Source organism: Salvelinus sp. IW2-2015, linkage group LG20, assembly GCF_002910315.2.
Source record: "Salvelinus sp. IW2-2015 linkage group LG20, ASM291031v2, whole genome shotgun sequence".
Lineage (NCBI taxonomy): Eukaryota > Metazoa > Chordata > Actinopteri > Salmoniformes > Salmonidae > Salvelinus > Salvelinus sp. IW2-2015.
The window spans coordinates 15,810,281-15,832,263 of record NC_036860.1 but is presented as its reverse complement, the minus strand read 5'-3'; the positions used below and the strand labels follow the sequence as shown (position 1 = coordinate 15,832,263).

The following is a 21,983-nucleotide window of genomic DNA, read 5'->3' as shown; positions in this document are numbered from 1 at the left end:
CAACCCAAAAGGCACTCGACTGTGTAAAACAAAATTCCCAAAGGAAATACAACAGGCAAATGCATATGTGGTCCCAATGTCTAAATAGTGAGGGCAGGGCTAGTTCAAACTGCAGTAGGATGGTTCTCCTCACAGGTGAGTAAATCAGTCCAGGCTTGGTGAATAGCACTTGGTTGATCTCTGGGAGCAGGACACTGGAGAGCTGAATAGAGACAAAAGTGAGAGACAAGAATGAATAAAATAATTCATCACGGCTAAGGACTGTAATTTATGATTTTAAAGGTTTTTGTAGTCTTGAATTATTACTTGGAATAAACTAGGGCTGACCCCATTTAGTCGACTGGTCAATTGTTTGGTCGATAGGCTGTTGATCGACCAATATTATTTTAGTCGAGCAGCTGCAAATAGATGTTTCTTTTTAATGGCACACACCTTTCTGATTCAGTCTATCTCAGTGGACTAATCCATTGTGGAAGCCGCAGGGATGGCACGGTCCAAGAAGAAGGGGAGTGTGGATAAAATGCACGTCTCTCTCCAGAATGCGCTCTCGCCCGCCATTTTGGATGCATTCATTGTTTCATAACTTCATTGTGTGAATTGTTTGCCATTTGATTGTTAGATTCTATCAATTCCCCATTACATACACTGAGTATATAAAACATTTAGAACACCTGCTCTTTCAAAGACATAGACTGTCCAGGTGAATCCAAATGAAAGCTATGATCACTTGTTAAATCCACTTCAATCAGTGTAGATGAAGGGGAGGAGACAAGCTTCGGGATCGGTGTCCCTTCCACGGGACGGTTGAGCTAACGTAGGCTAATGCGATTAGCATGAGGTTGTAAATAATAATAACATTTCCCAGGACATAGACATATCTGATATTGGCAGAAAGCTTAAATTCTTGTTAATCTAACTGCACTGTCCAATGTATAGTAGCTATTACAGTGAAAGAATACCATGCTATTGTTTGAGGAGAGTGCACAYTTTTGAACATGAAAAGTTATTAATAAACAAATTAGGCACATTTGGGCAGTCTTGATACAACATTTTGAACATAAATGCAATGGTTCATTGGATCAGTCTAAAACGTTGTACATACACTGCTGCCATCTAGTGGCCAAAATCTAATTTGCAGCTGGGCTGGAATAATACATTATGGCCTTTCTCTGGCATTTCAAAGATGATGGTACAAAAACATACAAAAGAACGGTTGTTTTCTTCTTTGTATTATCTTTTACCAGATCTATTGTGTTATATTCTCCTACATTCCTTTCACATTTCCACAAACTTCAAAGTGTTTTCTTTCAAATGGTACCAATAATATGCATATCCTTGCTTCAGGGCCTGAGTTACAGGCAGTTAGATTTGGGTATGTTATTTTAGGCGAAAATTTAAAAAAAGGGGGTGGATCCTTTTAAAGAAGGATTTTTAAGCCTTGAGACAATTGAGGCATGGATTGCGTATGTGTGCCATTCAGAGAGTGAATGGGAAAGACAAAATATTTAAGTGCATTTCAAAGGGGTATGGTAGTAGGTGCCAGGCTCACCGGTTTGTGTCATGAATTGCAACGCTGCTGGGTTTTCCAAAATCAACAGTTTCCTGTGTGTATCAAGAATGGTCCAACACTCAAAGGACATCCAGCCAACTTTACAATTGTGGGAAGTATTGGAGTGGGCCAGCATCGCAGTGGGATGCTTTCGAAACCTTGCTCCGACAAATTGAGGCTGTTCTGAGGGCAAAGGGGTATATACTGTGTATATGGAAAAATACACAGTTTAACATTTCGACCAATCGATTGGTCGAAAGAACAGACTACTCTCGGTCGACCAAGATACTTTTTTGTCGGGGACAGCCCTAGAATAAACTGATAGCTAAAACGCTCCTTGTCACAGAATAACATGCTAGCTAGTGATAAAGCTATCTGCTCCTGCTAGCTAGCAACATATCTACTTGTTGTAACTGGCTAACTAGCAAGCTAGCTACATTACCAAGGTTGCTGCATTCTAAGTTGGGACTCTTTTTACAGATTGCATTGATGATATCACATTTCTATAACTAGTTAGATTACAGATAAATAAAAAAGACTTTACCTGATAGCAGCTTGTCGGACAGAACTCACCAGCTGTCTACTACCTTAGATGCGGATAATGTGATTGGCAAACATGATCAGCAGAGATAGTACCATGGATAAGACACAAGTTTTGATTGGTTTACAGATTAGTACCCAGCGGCGTTTGCCTGTCCAGCTAGCAAACATAAAAGTATTTAGAAGAAAACGTAATTTTTTTGATACTGCCAACAAACGGAAATGTGTTCAGAAGAATATAAATATATAATATATAAAAACCAGCTCCTCTCTGGACAAGATCGATCATCTCAAAAACCAAAGCAGATAGCTTTCTACGGTCCACCACCTAGAGTGGCTCCAGTCAATTTGAGTGGCTCCGTGAGCTAACTGATTGTGCCACAGACAAATCGTTAGTGTGCGGCTCAGGCCCAGTCAATGCGACAACAGGAGCCTTCTTTTTGTTGACCAACAAGTAGGCTGAACCATTAGAATGCAATTTTGTGTGGCCCCAATTGAACATTTCCAGGGGGAAACTATTGTGAAACACTATCATTWCACTACTACTTTAGATATATTGAAGACATTTTCTGAAATTACAATGCAAAAATAATTACATGTAGCTCCTATTTCAAATATCTGGATGTCCGACAAAGATGTATGATACTATATGAATATGGAAAATATTTCAAATCCCATCCCTCCTTGAAACACATATACACTGCTCAAAAAAATAAAGGGAACACTAAAATAACACATCCTAGATCTGAATGAATGAAATATTCTTATTAAATACTTTAATTCTTTAATCAAATAAATTTGATTTCTTTACATAGTTGAATGTGCTGACAACAAAATCACACAAAAATTATCAATGGAAATCAAATTTATCAACCCATGGAGGTCTGGATTTGGAGTCACACTCAAAATTAAAGTGGAAAACCACACTACAGGCTGATCCAACTTGATGTAATGTCCTTAGAACAAGTCAAAATGAGGCTCAGTAGTGTGTGTGGCCTCCACGTGCCTGTATGACCTCCCTACAACCCTGCGGCTATGTTCCTGATGAGTGGCGGATGTCCCTGAGGGATCTCCTCCCAGACCTGGACTAAAGCCATCCGCCAACTCCTGGACAGTCTGTGGTGCAACGTGGCGTTGGTGGATGGAGCGAGACATGATGTCCAGATGTGCTCAATTGGATTCAGGTCTGGGAACGGGCGGGCCAGTCCATAGCATCAATGCTTCCTCTTGCAGGAACTGCTGACACACTCCAGCCACATGAGGTCTAGCATTGTCTTGCATTAGGAGGAACCCAGGGCCAACGGCACCAGCATATGGACTCACAAGGGTCTGAGGATCTCATCTCGGTACCTAATGGCAGTCAGGCACCTCTGGCGAGCACATGGAGGGCTGTGCGGCTCCCCAAATAAATGCCACCCCACACCATGCCTGACCACCGCCAAACCGGTCATGTGGAGGATGTTTAGTGCAGCAGCAGAACGTTCTCCACGCGTCTCCAGACTCTGTCACGTTTGTCACATTGTCAGTGTGAACCTGCTTTCATCTGTGAAGAGCACAGGGCGCCAGTGGCGAATGCCAATCTTGGTGTTCTCTGGCAAATGCCAAACGTCCTGCACGGTGTTGGGATGTAAGCACAACCCCCACCTGTGGACGTCGGCCCTCATACCACCCTCATGGTATGAGCAGACACATGCACATTTGTGGCCTGCTGGAGGTCATTTTGCAGGGCTCTGGCAGTGCTCCTCCTGCTCCTCCTTGCACAAAGGCGGACGGTAGCGTCCTGCTGCTGGGTTGTTGCCCTCCTACGGCCTCCTCCACGTCTCCTGAGTACTGGCCTGTCTCCTGGTAGCGCCTCCATGCTCTGGACACTACGCTGACAGACACAGAAACCTTCTTGCCACAGCTCGCATTGATGTGCCATCCTGGATGAGCTGCACTACCTGAGCCACTTGTGTGGGTTGTAGACTCCGTCTCATGCTACCACTAGAGTGAAAGCACCGCCAGCATTCAAAAGTGACCAAAACATCACCAGGAAGCATAGGAACTGAGAAGTGGTCTGTGGTCACCACCTGCAGAACCACTCCTTTATTGGGGGTGTCTTGCTAATTGCCTATAATTTCCACCTGTTGTCTATTTCATTTGCATAACAGCATGTGAAATTTATTGTCAATCAGTGTTGCTTCCTAAGTGGACAGTTTGATTTCACAGAAGTGTGATTGACTTGGAGTTACATTGTGTTGTTCAAATGTTCCCTTTATTTTTTTGAGCAGTGTACATTGGCCGTATCTGAATACCCATACTAGCCTACTACATACTTAAACTGCATACTAATTTCAGCGTTTGATCTAGAATAATTCACTCAGCTTTTCCAACTCAGCTGTTTGACAACACCTGCTAATCAGATAAATTGATGGGCTGTACCAAAATGAACGAATGGTGGGAGTCAACGCAATCACGCATTAGATTATGCATTCAGAGTACTATTTTTGAAATTTCACATACTATAAAACTACTATTTAGTACGCTATTATGGGTATTCGGACATGGTTTTTGTTTATTTTCCATTGAAAACATGTATAAAGCATCTGCTAGAGGGCATTGATGTAGAGGGCAGATCATTGTGGGGTGGTCGGCATTTACCTCTCCTCTCCTATTTGGGCATGCGAGATCAAGTGCCCAGGCCTAGTATATGTGCGGTCTCAATGAAATAGAGTAGGTTGCCTATGGAAGTTATCTTTCAAAGGAAACCACATATGATTTGACTGTAGTTTACTACAGTGTCTGTCAATTAATGTTGTTAATGGAAAGAAGTGGAGGGCGCTCAACCAACATGAGTCGAGGTACAATCAAAAGATTGGATCATTGAAAAGGCGCAACACACGCATATGCTACCATGGTTTATAGCCTTTTCATTTTCAATAAATATTGATTACCCATTTATCTGTGTCTGCCTGCAAATCGTCATCCTAAAAGTTAGGTAATATCCTATATGCAAAACGTAGCTCAAGAGAAAGTGCTAGTTCAGTAGCCATACAAGTGAGATCAGGTGCGCGTGAGGTCTCAATTAAGTAGAATTGTCTATAGCCTTTGCATGAGCAGAGAAGCACGAGGCAGTTATCTTTCCAAGGACATGTACTTCATAAATATGATTAGGCTATAATTTACTATATCGCTTAGAAATATATATTGAACACCCATATTTGTATCCAGGGCTGGCTCTAGCCTRTAGGGGGCCCTAAGCGAGATTTAGTTGAGGGGCCCCCCACCTCATGGCAAAACATTTTAGTAGCCCCACTCTTGGCACATATGCTAAAATAACATTGTGGGACTGCGGGTGGATTCAGGACCAGTTTTTCTGGTAGCGGGTGGAAGTCAGACAGAAAGCCAGGGTGTGTGGGCAGTGCAGTATGAAAAGCTGCAAGAGCGGAATGAATAAATCAGTTCTGCACAGACTTCTATATTGATSCACTGCAGCACAAGTGTTATACAATGAGGAAAGTGATGAGGTGTCTGTGGTAAATGGTTGTTTTCTCTGAGTGTTTTCTAAATGCTAGGAGGTGCATGCATGTACCCTGTGAACAGCTTTCAGTTCCTCCTTCAGAGAGTTGGTCTCCTGTTTGAGGCACTGCAGCTCTGTGTCCCTGACCCGTAGGATCACCTGCAGCACAACACAACAAATGGAGGTTAAAAAAATACATGAGTGTTAAGATAATTTGTCAATGGAGGTTTAATAATAATAATAATAATAATAATGAAATGTACCCTTTGGAGTGCCGTCCATATAATTTTTTATGGATTTATGGTAGTATGAATTCTGCTATAATGTGAGTACCTTCAGTTCATAGAGGTCTTTTCCCTGTAAGGCAGTGGCCGGTTCCTCGCTGAGAAGGGAGTGCTTGCAAGAGATCTCCTCGGTCAGCCTCTGAGTCAGCTCCTGAGGAGAGGAGGATGAGTGTCAGACACCAACATCAAAGAAGCTTCCCTTTTGCCAACCATCCATGTTGAGTCTATGAACACTTTGGTGTTCTACTACATGAAAATCTATATTTTTTCAATAATTTCCCTCGAGATCATAATTTTTAAACATTTATTAGCCTTTATTTAAACAGAGGAAACAAGCTGAGACAGAGTATATTTTACAGTTGTGCCCTGTGATACAACAATAAAAACAACACAGCAATTAATACYAATTTAAAACCAAACAAAATTATAACATATAAAAAGTACAAGATGGAGATTAAAAATATTTAAATAAATAAACTTCTATAAGAAAAACACACATTGCAAAAAGCAATCACAATTTATAATAAAATGTTCATGTAATGCGCATTTAAACTGTCTTACAAAACAAAACATCTAACGGGAGTTCTCTCTGCAATTCATTCAATGAGTGCGGAGCATGATATTCAAATGCCGTTTTGCCTAACTCAGAGTGAATACTGTATCTTTCAGATTCTGTGCACTTTTTATTTTTTTATTTAATACTTTAGACAAATGTGATTTTCAATTTAGCGACATCTCCTCCCAGGGTTTGCTGTGTGTCAATCACTGAGGTAAATAATTAACTGGAGACAGCATTAGAAGATGGCTAACCTCGTTACCAGACACTTTCTGACAAATCTGCAGAAGTTCTGGTGGACTATTATATCAAACATGGCCTGAAAGTTAAACTAAATTATTAGGATTTCCATCATCCTAATCGAGGTGTAGATTACATCTGACATTCCAGTGTTCAAACTTGTAAACAAGGCTCCATGGGATTTCTCTTAATGCYACTCCATGCAGCYAATGGCAATGTCTGCTTTACTGTGGGTATAATGCGAGTAGCCACTTGTGGATTTGACAGCTCTAACACAGTTCCACCTCTGACAAGGCCAAAACGACCGCTATGCGGATGTCGGTTTGAGTTTATCTGATTGAATAAAGTCCTTAAAGGGGAACAATGGCAATTTGCGGGAAATTTCTAAAAGTACCTAAACCTCTCTGACTCAATGTTGGACTGTCTGTCACAGTGCATTGCTCTCTCACACAGGGAGAGCGAGGTAGAGCTAGGTCACAAGGTTATGCCCCCCTCCCCCTCACTGCAGCGCTACTATGTGCTAGATATAACTTTGTGGAATAACACGGGTCATGGGTTCACAATTGTACCTTTTCTAAAATCTCTGCCAAGCAGGAAAAAAACTGCCTGTGGGCTTACAGCACATGCAACAACACACACACAAGGGAACTCCTCAAACACTACACCTGTCTGTAACCAGCAGTTTTCAAAATGCAGACATCAAGTATAATATTTCATCAAGTCAACCTAAAAATTCATTGTGATTGAGTCCATTATACAATTGGTATTATCTAATGCAACATTTACTCATGTAAAGAAAACAGAGAGCATGTTAAAAAATATATATATATATATATATTTTACAGGAAGCAAACATGGGATGACTGTGAAATATGAAGGTCTGTATAGTGACGATGTAGAGTGAAGGTGTCTCTGTTTTCATCCCTCTCTGTACCCTGGTGCAGTGGAACAATTATTAATTCTGGATAGCTGAACTCCTGTTAARAGTGAAAGGACATACATGTCTATGGGACAGTTTTCCAAACATAAAACAATCACAGTGGGCTGAGTTRTTCTAATCAGGTCACATAGTTTTAAAAATCTTTAGACCCTCGGGGGGATGAATAGAGACACAGACAWCTGCAGTTTGACAATATAAAAAATAGGGCTGATCTTGCTTTATGCAAGGTTGCATCGTTTAGTATGCACTTGTAATTAACAAGTTATTCAGTCTGTCATCACTATGTTGATAGATTCATTTCAGTCAATCATTTGGGATGAAAGGCATAGGTAACCTAGCCAGCCGACACTTGGCTATAAACCAAATTTGTTCACATTCACAATTTGTCCTCTCACAAATAAATGGGCTTATATTGTGAAATACATGATGTAATGGTTGTTTCCTCTGGCCAGAGGGGACAGGGCACATTTGTATTTGTATTTGTATTTATTATGGATCCCCTACCACATATCTACATTAGGTGGGGGTTTTAATGTACACTGTGCTGGGGGCCATGATGGCTATGCTGAAGAGCAAGTGGGCAGGCATTGTAACGGAGACCTACATGGGCTTCTTCTGCCGCTGTTAAGTAAAACCACCTATTCCACTACTTCTTCGTCATCATATTTCAATGTATTACCGTCCCTGTGTGTAAACCTACGTGAAAGAGGCATGCCGCTAGACTTGCAGGGGGACTTTGGAGGGCTCCGGACAGTGCTCTGGGTCCGGGGGACTCTCATCTCCAGAGACCTCTCAGGCTCCTCGGCTGTCAGGGGGGTTGGCAGCGAGGGAGCTGGGATGCCTCCTCTTCCCCACATTTGGAATCCAAACCAGTAGATTAATGTCTGTTCATAAAATCAAGTGCAAGACAGACCTGGTGTGTTTTTAAATACTTTGTGCTAAGTGCTCTCACAAAGTATTCACAGCCCTTGACTTTTTTTTTTTWATTGATTTGTCATTTTTTGTCAACGAGCTACACAAATACTCTGTCAAAGTGGAAGAAAAATTATAACATTTGTAAAAGAATTATGAAAAATAAAACACCATATCTTGATTAGATAAGTATTCAACCCCCTGAGTAAATACATGTTAGAATTACCTCTGGCAGCGATTACAGCTGTGAGTTTTTCGGGGAAAGTCTCTAATAGCTTTGCACACCTGCATTGTACAATATTTGCACATTATTSTTTTTTAGATTTTTCTAGCTCTGTCAAGTTGGTGGTTGTTGATCATCGCTAGACAGACATGTTTAATTCTTGCCATAGATGATAAAGCCAATTTAAGTCAAAACTGCAACTAGGCCAATCAGGAACATTCAATTTTGTCTTGTTAACCAACTCCAGTGTATATTTGGCCTTAGGTTTTAGGTTATTGTCCTGCTGAAATGTGAATTTGTCTCCCAGTGTCTGTTGGAAAGTAGACTGAACCAGGTTTTCAAGATTTTGCCTGTGCTTAGCTCCATTCTGTTTCTTTTTACCCCTAAAACAACCTCCCTAGTCCTTGCCAATGTCAAGCATACCCATAACATAATGCAGCCACCACCGTGCTTGAAAATATGAAGAGTGMTACTAAGTGATGTGTTGTTGGATTTGCCCCAAGCATAACACTTTGTATTCAGGACAAAGTTKATTTCTTTGCCACATTTTTAGCAGTTATACTTTAGTGCCTTGTTGCAAACTGGATGCATGTTTTGGAAAATGTGTATTCTGTACAAGCTTCCTTCTTTTCACTCTGTCAATTAGGTTAGTATTGTGGGGTAACTAAAATGTTGTTGATCCATCCTCAGTTTTCTCCAATCACAGCCATTAAACTCTGTAACTGTTTTAAAGTCAACATTGGTCCTCATGGTGAAATCTCTGAGCGGTTTCCTTCCTCTCCAGCAACTGAGTTAGGAAGGACACATGTATCTTTGTAGTGACTGGGTGTATTGATACACCATCCAAAGTGTAATTCATATCTTTACCATGCTCAAAGGGATATTAAATGTCTGCTTTTTTTATATACCCATCAACCAATAGGTGCCCTTCTTTGCGAGGCATTGGAACACCTTCCTGGTCTTTGTGGTTGAATCTGTGTTTGAAATGCACTGCTCGACTGAGGGACCTTACAGATAATTGTATGTGTGGAGTACAGAGATGAGATAGTCATTCAAAAATCATGTTAAACACTATTATTGCACACATAGTGAGTCAATGCAATGTATTATGTGACTTGTTAAGCAGATTTTTCTCCTGAACTTATTCAGGCTTGCTATAACAATTGGGTTGAATACTTATTGCCTCAAGACATTTCAGCTTTTAATTTTTAATACAAGCAATGTATTTTTTTATACATAAAATCAAATAAAAATGTATTGGTCACATACACATGGTTAGCAGATGTTAATGCGAGTGTAGCGAATTCCACTGACATTATGGGGCATTGTGTGTAGGCCAGTGACACAAAATCTCAATGTAATCCATTTTAAATCAGGCAGTAACACAACCTGTGTTATAGCCTGTCTCCATTTAACATTGTTTCAACTGACTGTGAACACATTGGACAATAGTGCAATATTGCCTACTTGGATTTACTKTTTTTTTACTCTCCCAAGGCATGGTGTAGCACTTGCCACCCTCCCGGCTTTCCACCAGCCTGTACTGGAAACTACATTCCCTCCAAGGTGCTTCTCTCCTGGCTATCATACCGGTAATATGACCAATGTTGCGTTGCTGTTTTGATGGGCCCTAGCATTTAATCGCATGAGTAAGTCACCGCTCTCTCCTTGCTGTTGTTAAGCTGTTGAGTTTTCTGCCTTGGCTTATTATGTAACTTGTTAAGCACATTTTTACTCATGAACTTATTTAGGCTTTCTATAACAAAGGGGTTGATACTTAATTGACAAAAGACATTTCAAAATTTGTAAACATTTTGAAAAACATAATTACACTTTGACACTATGGGGTATTGTGTGTAGGCCAGTGACCAACAATCTCAATTTAATCAATTTTAAATTCAGGCTGTAACAACAAAATGTGGGAAAAGTCAAGGGGTGTGAATATTTTCTGAAAGCACTGTATATGATATCACAAATTTGAAAATGATACATTTACATTTACATTTAAGTCATTTAGCAGACGCTCTTATCCAGAGCGACTTACAAATTGGTGCATTCACCTTATGATATCCAGTGGAACAACCACTTTACAATAGTGCATCTAACTCTTTTAAGGGGGGGGGGGGTTAGAAGGATTACTTTATCCTATCCTAGGTATTCCTTAAGAGGTGGGGTTTCAGGTGTCTCCGGAAGGTGGTGATTGACTCCGCTGACCTGGCGTCGTGAGGGAGTTTGTTCACCATTGGGGTGCCAGAGCAGCGAACAGTTTTGACTGGGCTGAGCGGGAACTGTACTTCCTCAGAGGTAGGGAGGCGAGCAGGCCAGAGGTGGATGACGCAGTGCCCTTGTTTGGGTGTAGGGCCTGATCAGAGCCTGAAGGTACGGAGGTGCCGTTCCCCTCAACAGCTCCGTAGGCAAGCACCATGGTCTTGTAGCGGATGCGAGCTTCAACTGGAAGCCAGTGGAGAGAGCGGAGGAGGGGGGTGACGTGAGGAAATTGGAAAGTTGAACACCAGACGGGCTGCGGCGTTCTACAAAACTGGAAATACAAATACAAAACCTCAACAGCTTAACAACAGCAAGGAGAGAGCGGTGACTTACTCATGCGATTAAATGCTAGGGCCCATCAAAACAGCAACGCAACATTGGTCATATTACCGGTATGATAGCCAGGAGAGAAGCACTTGGAGGGAATGTAGTTTCCAGTAAATACACAAACTGTAAATGATAGACAACCCTCGCACTGGTTGGTTTCAAATACTAATGTTAGGTAAAATTACTCTTCACAAAAGCTTGTATTCTGTTTTATCTGCAAATGCATATAACCTTGCCCTAAGAGATATCTGTAGACTCAGTGTAATGCTCGTRGGAAGGATGAGACCAAGGTGCAGCGTGGTACGTGTTCATGATTCTTTATTAAATCTGAACACAAACAAAACAACAAAAGAACAACGAACGTTACCTTCAGTAGGCTACGCAGAGCTAACAAAAAACAACATCCCACAACCTAAGGTGGCAAAACATGCTGCCTAAGTATGATTACCAATCAGAGACAACGATAGACAGCTGTCCCTGATTAAGAACCATACCCGGCCCAAAAAAACATAGGGAAACCCAAACGTGAGCTGCCCAGTAACYCGAGCCAGACGTGCTAAATGCCTATTATTCTCGCTTGGAGGCAAGCAACACTGAATCATGCATGAGAGCACCAACTGTTCTGGATGACTGTGATAACGCTCTCGGTAGCCAATGTGATAAAACCTTTAAATAGGTCAACATTCACAAAGCCGCTGGGCCAGATGGATTACCAGGATTTGTACTTAAAGCATTCGCTGACCAACTGTCAAGTGTCTTCACTGACATTTTCAACCTCTCCCTGATGAGTCTGTAATACCTACATGTTTCAAGCAGACCACCATAGATCCTGTGCCCAAGGAAGCAAAGGTAACCTGCCTAAATGATTACCGCCCGTGGCACTCACGTCGGTAGCCATGAAGTGCTTTGAAAGGCTGGTCATGGCTCACATCAACAGCATCCTCCCGGTCACCCTAGACCCACTCCAATTCGTATACAGCCCCAACAGATCCACAGATGACACAATCTCAATCGCACTCCACACTGCCCTTTCTCACCTGGACAAAATAACACCTATGTGAGAATGCTGTTCATTGACTACAGCTCAGCATTCAACATATTAGTGCCCATGAAGCTCATCACTAAGCTAAGGACTCTGGGACTAAACACCTCCCTCTGCAACTGGATCCTGGACTTCCTAACGGTCTGCACCAAACTGCTAAGAGTAGGCAACAACACATCTGCCACACTGATCCATAACACTGGGGCCCCTCAGGGTGTGTTCTTAGTCCCCTCCTGTATTCCCTGTTCACCCACGACTTCATGGCCGYACACGACTCCAACACCATGATTAAGTTTGCCAACGACACAACAGTGGTAGGCCTGATCACCGACAACGATGAGACGGCCTATAGGGTGGAAGTCAGAGAACTGGCAGTGTGGTGCCAGGACAACAACCTCTCCCTCAATGTTAGCAGGACAAAGGAGCTGATCGTGGACTACAGGACTGCTGTAGTGGAGCGGGTCGAGAGTTTCAAGTTCCTTGGTTTCCACATCACCAACGAACTATCATGGTCCAAACATACCAAGACAGTCGTGAAGACTGCATGACAAAACCTTTTCCCCTCAGGAGACTAAAAGGATTTGGTATGGGTCCCCAGATCCTCAAAAGGTTCTACAGCTGCACCATGGAGAGCATCCTGACCGGTTGCATCACCACCTGGTATGGCAACTGCTCGGTATCTGACCATAAGGCGCTACAGAGGGTAGTGCGAACAGCCCAGTACATCACTGGGGCCAAGCTTCCTGCAATCCAGGACCTACATTTGAAGTCGGAAGTTTACATACACATAGGTTGGAGTCATTAAAACTCATTATTCAACCACTCCACAAATGTATTGTTAACAAACTATAGTTTTGGCAAGTCGGTTAGGACATCAACTTTGTGCATGACACAAGTCATTTGTCCAACAATTGTTTACAGACTATTTCACTTATAATTCACTGTATCACAATTCCAGTGGGTCAGTGTCACGTTCTGACCATAGTTCTTTTGTTTTTTCTTTGTTTTAGTGTTGGTCAGGACGTGAGCTGGGTGGGCATTCTATGTTGTGTGTCTAGTTTGTCCGTTTCTATGTATGGCCTGATATGGTTCTCAATCAGAGGCAGGTGTTAGTCATTGTCTCTGATTGGGAACCATATTTAGGTAGCTTGTTTTGTGTTGGGGTTTGTGGGTGGTTGTCTTCTGTCTTTGTGTTCATTGCACCAGATAGGACTGTTTCGGTTTTTGCCACATTTGTTATTTTGTATTGTGTTCATGTGCAGTTATTATTAAAACATGGACACTAACTACGCTGGTCTTGGTCCGATCCCTGCTACACCTCCTCTATCCCTGCTACACCTCCTCTTCAGACGAGGAGGAGGAAGGCTGCCGTTACAGTTAGAAGGTAACATACACTAAGTTGACTGTGCCTTAAACAGCTTGGAAAATTCCAGAAAATTATGTCATGGCTTTAGAAGCTTCTGATAGGCTAATTGACATAATTTGAATCAATTGGAGGTGTACCTGTGGATGTATTTCAAGGCCTACCTTCAAACTCAGTGCCTCTTTGCTTGACATTATGGGAACATCTAAAGAAATCAGCCAAGACCTCAGAAAAAATTGTAGACCTCCACAAGTCTGGTTCATCCTTGGGAGCAATTTCTAAACGCCTGAAGGTACTACGTTCATCTGTACAAACAATAGTACGCAAGTATAAACACCATGGGACCACGCAGCCGTCATACCGCTCAGGAAGGAGACGAGTTCTGTCTCCTAGAGATGAACGTACTTTTGTACGAAAAGTGCAAATCAATTCCAGAACAACAGCAAAGGACCTTGTGAAGATGCTGGAAAAACAGGTACAAAAGTATCTATATCCACAGTCAAACGAGTCCTATATCGACATAACCTGAAAGGCCTATCAGCAAGGAAGAAGTCCCTGCTCCGAAACCGCCATAAAAAAGCCAGACTGGTTTGCAACTGCACATGGAGACAAAGATCGTACTTTTGGAGAAATGTCCTCTGTCTGATGAAACAGTGAAGCACGGGGTGACAGCATCATAATTGTGGGGGTGCTATCCTGCAGGAGGGACTGGTGCACTTCATAAAATGTGGATTACCAGGTTGTGTACTCAAAGCATGCTCTGACCAACTGTCAAGTGTCTTCACGGACATTTTTAACCTCTACCTGACTGAGTCTGTAATATCTACTTGTTTCATGCAGACAACCATAGACCCTGTGCCCAAGGAAGCGAAGGTAACCTGCCTAAATGATTACAGCCACGTGGCACTCACGTTGTAGCCATGAAGTGCTTTGAAATGCTGGTCATGGCTCACATCAACAGCATCCTCCCGGTTACCCAGACCCACTCCAATTCGCATACAGCCCCAACAGATCCACAGATGACGCAATCTCAATCGCACTCCACACTGCCCTTTCCCACCTGGTCAAAAGGAACACCTATGTGAGAATGCTATTCATTGACAGCTCAGCGTTCAACACCATAGTGCTCTCAAAGCTCATAACTAAGCTAAGGACGCTGGGACTAAACACCTCCCTCTCTAACTGGATCCTGGATTTCCTGACAGGCCGCCCCCCAGGTGGTAAGGGTAGGTAACAACACATCCGCAACATTGATCCTCAACACGGGGGCCCCTCAGGGGTGCGTGCTCTGTTCCCTCCTGTACTCCCTGTTCACTCATGACTTTACAGCCAGGAATGACTCCAACACCATCATTAAGTTTGCCGATGACACAACAGTGGTAAGCCTGATCAACAACAAGACTGACCTTCTCCCTATAGGCTGAAACCTGGCCGTGTGGTGCCAGGACAACAACCTCTCCCTCAACATGATCAAGACAAAGGAGACGATTGTGGACTACAGGAAAAGGAGGACCGAGCACGCCCCCATTCTCATCGATGGGGCTGTAGAGGAGCACGTTGAGAGCTTCAAGTTCCTTGGTGTCCGACAAACTAACATGGTCCAAGCACACCAAGACAGTCGTGAAGAGGGCACGACAAAACCTATTCCCCCTCAGGAGAATGAAAATATTTGGCATGAGTCAACAGATCCTCAAAAGGTTCTACAGCTGCACCATCGACAGCATCCTGACTTGTTGCATCACTGTCTGGTATGGCTACTGCTCGGCCTCCGACCATAAGACACTACAGAGGGTATTGCCATCCAGGACCTCTATACCAGGCGGTGTCAGAGGAAGGCCCTAAAAATTGTCAAAGGCTCCAGCCACCCTAGTCATAGACTGTTCTCTCTGCTACCGCATGACAAGTGGTACTGGAGCGCCAAGTCTAGGTCCAAGAGGCTCCGTAAAAGATTCTACCCCAAGCCATACGACTCCTGAACATCTAATCAAATGGCTACCCAGACTATTTGCATTGTCCCCCCCTCTTTTACACTGCTGCTACAGTACTCTCTGTTATTATCTATGCATAGCCACTTTAATAACTCTACCTACATGTAWATATTACCTCAATTACCTCGACTAACTGGTGCTCCCACACATTGACTCTGTTCCGGTACCCTCTGTATATAGCCACGCAATTGTTATTTTACTGCAGCTCTTTAATTATTTGTTACTTTTATTTCCTAATCTTATTTTTTTAACTGCATTGTTGTCACGCTCTGACCTTAGATATCTCTGTGTTCTTTATATTTTGGTTAGGTCAGGGTGTGACGAGGGTGGGTATGCTAGTTTTTGTATGTCTAGGGGTTTTGTAGGTCTAGGTATTTGTATGTCTATGGTGGCCTGATATGGTTCCCAATCAGAGGCAGCTGTTTATCGTTGTCTCTGATTGGGGATCATATTTAGGTAGCCATTTTCCCTTTTGTGTTCGTGGGTTCTTGTCTATGTGTAGTTGCCTGTCAGCACTTGTTTTGTATAGCTTCACGTGTCGTTTTGTTATTTTGGTTAGTTTGTTCAGTGTTCATTCTAATTATATTAAAGAATGTACGCATACCACGCTGCGCCTTTGTCCGATTCATACGATGAACGTGACAGAAGCACCCACCACAAAAGGACCAAGCAGCGTGTTAATGAGGAGCGGACATCCTGGGCTCAGGAYAAAGATGAGTGGAGGACATCCTGGACCTGGGAGGAGGTAATGGCAGGGGACAAGACCTTGCCATGGAAGCAGGTGGAGATGGCGCAGGAGGAACGGCGACAATACGAGGGGACACGGTTAGCACGGAAGCCCGAGAGGCAGCCCCAAGAAACATTTTTGGGCACACGAGAAGATTGGCTGAGTCAYGTTGGAGACCTGAGCCAACTCCTCGTGCTTACCGTGGGGAGCGTGTAACTGGTCAGGRACTGTGTTATGCAGAGATGCGCACGGTGTCTCCAGTTCGCATTCATAGCCCGGTGCGCTCAATTCCAGCTCCTCGCATTTGCCGGGCTAGAATGGGCATCCAGCCAGGACGGATGGTGCCGGCTCAGCGCTCCTGGTCTCCAGTATACCTCCTTGGACCAGGATATCCTGCGCCGGCTCTGCGTACTGTGTCTATGGTGCGTCTGCACAGCCCAGTGCGTCCTGTGCCTCCTCTCCGCACTCGCCCTGAGATGCGTGTCATCAGCCCGGTACCACCAGTTCCGGCACCACGCATCAGGCCTCCAGTGCGCTTCCACAGTCCAGTACGGCCTGTGCCTCTTCCCCGCACTCGCCCTGCGGTGCGTGTCCTCAGCCTGGTACCACCAGTTCCGGTACCACGCATCAGGCCTCCAGTGCGCTTCCACAGTCCAGAGCTTCCGGCGACAGTACCCAGTCCAGAGCTATAGACAGGTCGTATTGCCTTTCCAAATCATGTCCAATCGCTTGAATTTACAACAGGTGGACTCCAATCTAGTTGTAGAAACAGCTCAAGGATGATCAACGAAAACAGGATGCACCTGAGCTCAATTTCGAGTTTCATAGCAAAGTGTCTGAAAACATATGTAAATAAGGTATTTCTGTTTTTTATTTCTAATACATTTGCAAAAAAATCGAAAACCTGTTTTCGGTTTGTTATTATGGGGTATTGTGTGTAGATTGCTGAGTTTTAAAAAAAAGAATAAAGCTGTAACAAAATGTTGAATAAGTCAAGGGGTCTGAATAGTTTCCGAAGTCACTGTATATGCCATATCTCACAATCGATTGGGGTTACCCGAAAAAAAAACATGTTCACTGTGATAGTATGTGTATTTTTTCATAGATCTGTGTTATTCCACAGAGTTATATCTAGAGCATAGTAGTGCTGCAGTGAGGCGGAGGGGCGCAGCTGGGATGTAGCTCTACTTAGCTCTAATAGAGCGAGAGAGCTGTGCACTGTGACAGCCAGTCCAACACTGAGTCAGAGGTTTAGGTACTTTGACAAATCTCAGAAATGTGCTGTTCCCCTTTAATCTACCAATGAATCATCTCCCACAGCACCTTCCCCCACTTGCCTCTCTGTTGTATCGGTCTGACTTTTTGGCAATAAAGAGATTGTGTTTGTAAGTCTTATTGGGATAGTTTCCACCGCAAGTGCGACACACATCGACCATTGATTTGAAGGTTGTAGTCTTTCTTCTTCTCGGTGAAGCCATTAGCTAGCTATATATGGCTAGCTAACTGTGTCCTTTGRTAGTTAGCTAGCTGGAAGGTAGGGCAGATAGTTGTTTTTCTCTTTGAGGCCAGTGGGAATCAGTAAAACCCGAAACCACTCAATCGCCCCTACCAACTCACTCAGAGGGTCTTCCGTTGTCACGTGTTGCTGACCAAACTCAAAGAGTGACTTCCAGAGGGTGGTGAGAGGACCAATAAACCCATCAACTTCAGGATGTTCCACTTTTAAATAGTAAAACAAGCATGAAAATTGAATTATCAAGTTGAATTACTACATCCATTGAATTACTCAAATAATTGTAGCTGTTCACAAAGATGATGATTAGGAATTGTTGTATTTTACTTCCCTATTGGAATTGTCTTTTTGGGCCAGACTTAAGTTAAACTGCAACACCAAAGCTGACCTGTAGGTACAGTCGAAAGCGTGCTTCGAGACCGGAACCCTGGGGCCAATGGGCCTCCTGTTGCCAGCTCACTTCACGGCAGATTTTTTCCTGTCGGACCCGGTATTCGAACTCAACCCAGGTCTGCCGAATAAATGCAACCCAGGTCTGGTGGTCGTTGATCTAAACTGGCACACTGGGTGAGTACATGCAGTGTACTGTATGGGTGTCTGGTGGTGTCTTGCCTGCTTGTGGATGCTGAGCACCTGGTTCTCCCTCTGGCACTGTAGCAGGGCCTGTCTCTCGGCCTCCAGGGTCTGATTCTGCTGGGCGCACTCCAGGCACTTCTGGGAGTACTGGCCCGACAACACCTCCAGCTCCCTGTGCAGAGACCGGCGCTCAACTCTGGACGATGGGGCAAAGGGGAAGGTCGGCAGTTATACAAAGGTGCATGTACTTTGCATTGAAACATACATGTAACACTCACACACACACACAGTGCATGCATGCACACACAAACTTTAAAAAAGCCAGGTGCATGAATACAAAAAACACCCAGATAAGAAAGAGATATACAGTCTCAGTCAAACGTTTGGACACATCTACTCATTCCAGGGTTTTTCTTTATTTTTACTATTTTCTACATTGTAGAATAATAGTGAAGACATCAAAACTATTAAATAACACATATGGAATCATGTAGTAACCAAAAAAAGTGTTTAACAAATCTAAATATAATTTATTGTCACGATCGTCTAATGAATTAACGGACCAAGGCGCAGCGTACGTAGAGTTCCACATGTTTATTAAATGAAACTCACAAAAACAATAAAGAGCAACGAAACGGGACGTTCTGTAGAGCTCACAGGCATCAACACAAAAACAAGATCCCACAAAAACCAGTGGGGWAATGGCTGCCTAAATATGATCCCCAATCAGAGACAACGATAAACAGCTGCCTCTGATTGGGAACTATACCAMGCCAACATAGAAAATATAGAAAAAAGAGAGAATAACAAGGCTCTCTATGGTCAGGGCGTGACATTTATATTTGTGATTCTTCAAAGTATTCACCCTTTGCCTTGATGACAGCTTTGCACACACGCATATACACTGTGGCAGTGTCCGAATAACCATTATTGCGTTCTAAATAGTAGGCATTTTGGGTATGCAAAAAAATAAAGTTTTATAGTATGTTAAATTTGGAAAATGTAGTGCTTTAAATGCCAGGATGTCATACTCATTTCAGCTTCTCATCTAGTAGAATTCACTGTACACTATTAAGGAAGAGAATCGTCTTTCYAAACGTGTTTAACAACAGCTGATAATCAGCTGAGGAGACACGCTGTACCAAAATTAATGAATGGTGGGAATCAACGCAATTGTGAATTAGATGATGGATTCTCAGTAGGATGAGCCTAGTATGATGATATTTGTTGCTTACTGCATTTGTTTTTAGTAAACAGTACGTTCTAGTATGCAGTTTAAGTAAGTAGTAGGCAAGCCAGATTTCTTTTTCACATAGTCACTCACTCATGCTGCTGGGAGCGAAGGTCCGTGATGTCAGAGCTCCCTCCACTCTGACCCCTCTCCAGCTCCTCCCGATGAGCATTCCTGATTGCCTCGATCGCTACACACAGGCCACAAACACAGGAAGTGAACAGACATGTTGCCACATGCCCCCCCCCCCCATCCCACTTCTAGGGGCATGTTCAGCAGGACACAACGTTGTGAAACATTCAGATGGAAATATGCTAAGTGGAACAAACATGCCACTCTAAGGAATCATGTTGGCTCTATTCAMTTGAGTCAGCAACTTTTGACCATGTTTGGCTACAGAACATGGGCCAGATGTTTTACCTGCGACAGTGGCGGCTGTCTCCTCCTCCAGTAGGCAGTCTCTCTCCTGCAGGAGGGTGGCCACCTCCCTCTGGTGCTGCCGTTGCAGATCCCCCACCAGCTTCTGGTGCACRTCCTCCATGGCAGTGAAGCCACGCTCACAGGAAACCTGCAGGGTATGAATTTCACACTTATATGTGTATACTTTTTAACCTGTTTGGGATAGGGGGCAGTATTTTCACGTCCGGATGAAAAGTGTGCCCAAAGTAAACTGCCTGCTACTCAGGCCCAGAAGCCAGGATATGCATATAATTGGTATATTTGGATAGACAACACTCTAAAGTTTCTAAAACTGTTAAAATTATGTCTGAGTATAACACAACTTATTTGGCAGGCGAAACCCCGAGGGCAAACCATCCACGATTTTTGTTTTTGAGGTGACAGTGTTTTCAATGGGTTTTCTATGTGGATCTAGATTTCTAAGGCACTTGCTTGCAGTTCCTATCGCTTCCACTGGATGTCAACAGTCTTTAGAAATTGGTTGATGTTTTTCCTTTGAGTAATGTATGGCTGTTCAGAACGAGGGTCGAGTTTAGTGTACTGTTGTGGTTGGGGCGCGCGACCTGAACGCTTGCTCCACATTGTTTTCGTTCTGTATTGAACACAGTTTATCCTGTCATAAATTTGATCGATTATTTGTGTTAAAAAATWCCTAAAGTTGTATTAGGAATGTTGTTTGAAATGTTTGGATCAAGATTACAGGTAACTTATTAGATATTTTGTAGTCATGTTGCGCGAGTTGGAACCGGCTTTTTTCTGAGTCAAACGCGCCAAATAAATMGACATTTTGMAGATATGACGACGGAATTTATCAAACAAAAATACKATTTKTGATGTTTATGGGACATATTGGAGTGCCAACAGAAGAAGATCTTCAAAGGTAAGGCATGAATTATATCGTTATTTCTGAGTTTTGTGTCGCGCCTGGCGGGTTGAATTAGGATTGTCATGTGTTTGTTTGATGGGGTGCTGTCCTCTGATAATAGCATGGTTTGCTTTCGACGTAAAGCCTTTTTAAAATCTAACACGGTGGCTAGATTAACAAGAAGTTAAGCTTTAACTTCTCTGGAGCAGCTGCAAGCTATTATCTGATGATAGCACAACAGTAAACAAAGAGAGTAGCATAATTCAACACTGCAAGCACGACACAAAACGCAGAAATAAAATATAAATCATGCCTTACCTTTGACGAAATTCTTTTGTTGGCACTCCAATATGTCCCATAAACATCACAAATGGTCCTTTTGTTCGATTAATTCCATCGATATATATCCAAAATGTCAATTTATTTGGACCGTTTCATCCAGAAAAACACAGCTTCCAACTTTCGCSAAGTCACTACAAAATATATCAAAAGTTACATGTAAACTTTACCAAAACATTTCAAACTACTTTTGTAATACAACGTTAGGTATTTTTAAACGTTAATAATCGATCAATTTGAAGACGGGATGATCTGTGTTCAATACAAAAAGAAAACAAACTGACGCAACTTTTTTCGTAACGTGACTCTCTCAAAAAATGTACTTCATGTGACCCTCATTTACGATAGCCCTACTTCTTCACTACACAAAGGAATAACCTCAACCGATTTCCAAGGACTGGTGACATCCAGTGGAAGCCGTAGGAACTGCAAGCAAGTCCATTAGAAATCTGGTGTCTCTAAGAAATCTCATTGAAAAAACAGTGACATCAAAAAAATACAAATTCTGAATGGTTTGTCCTCAGGGTTTTGCCTGCTACATA

General features: G+C 42.9%; 1 protein-coding gene across 1 annotated transcript in view; it reads right to left on the bottom strand.

The window, feature by feature from the left end:
- The window catches only part of LOC111982062 (early endosome antigen 1), a 77,831-nt gene that overhangs the window by 22,504 nt on the left and 33,344 nt on the right, over window positions 1-21,983 (bottom strand). The window contains exons 13-17 of the mRNA XM_070449227.1: window positions 20,199-20,346; window positions 19,872-19,968; window positions 18,584-18,743; window positions 5,922-6,023; window positions 5,661-5,747 (exon numbers count right to left, since the gene is read on the bottom strand). Of these exons, the coding sequence (XP_070305328.1) occupies window positions 5,661-5,747; window positions 5,922-6,023; window positions 18,584-18,743; window positions 19,872-19,968; window positions 20,199-20,346 (594 nt within the window). The remainder of the gene's footprint in view (window positions 1-5,660; window positions 5,748-5,921; window positions 6,024-18,583; window positions 18,744-19,871; window positions 19,969-20,198; window positions 20,347-21,983) is intronic.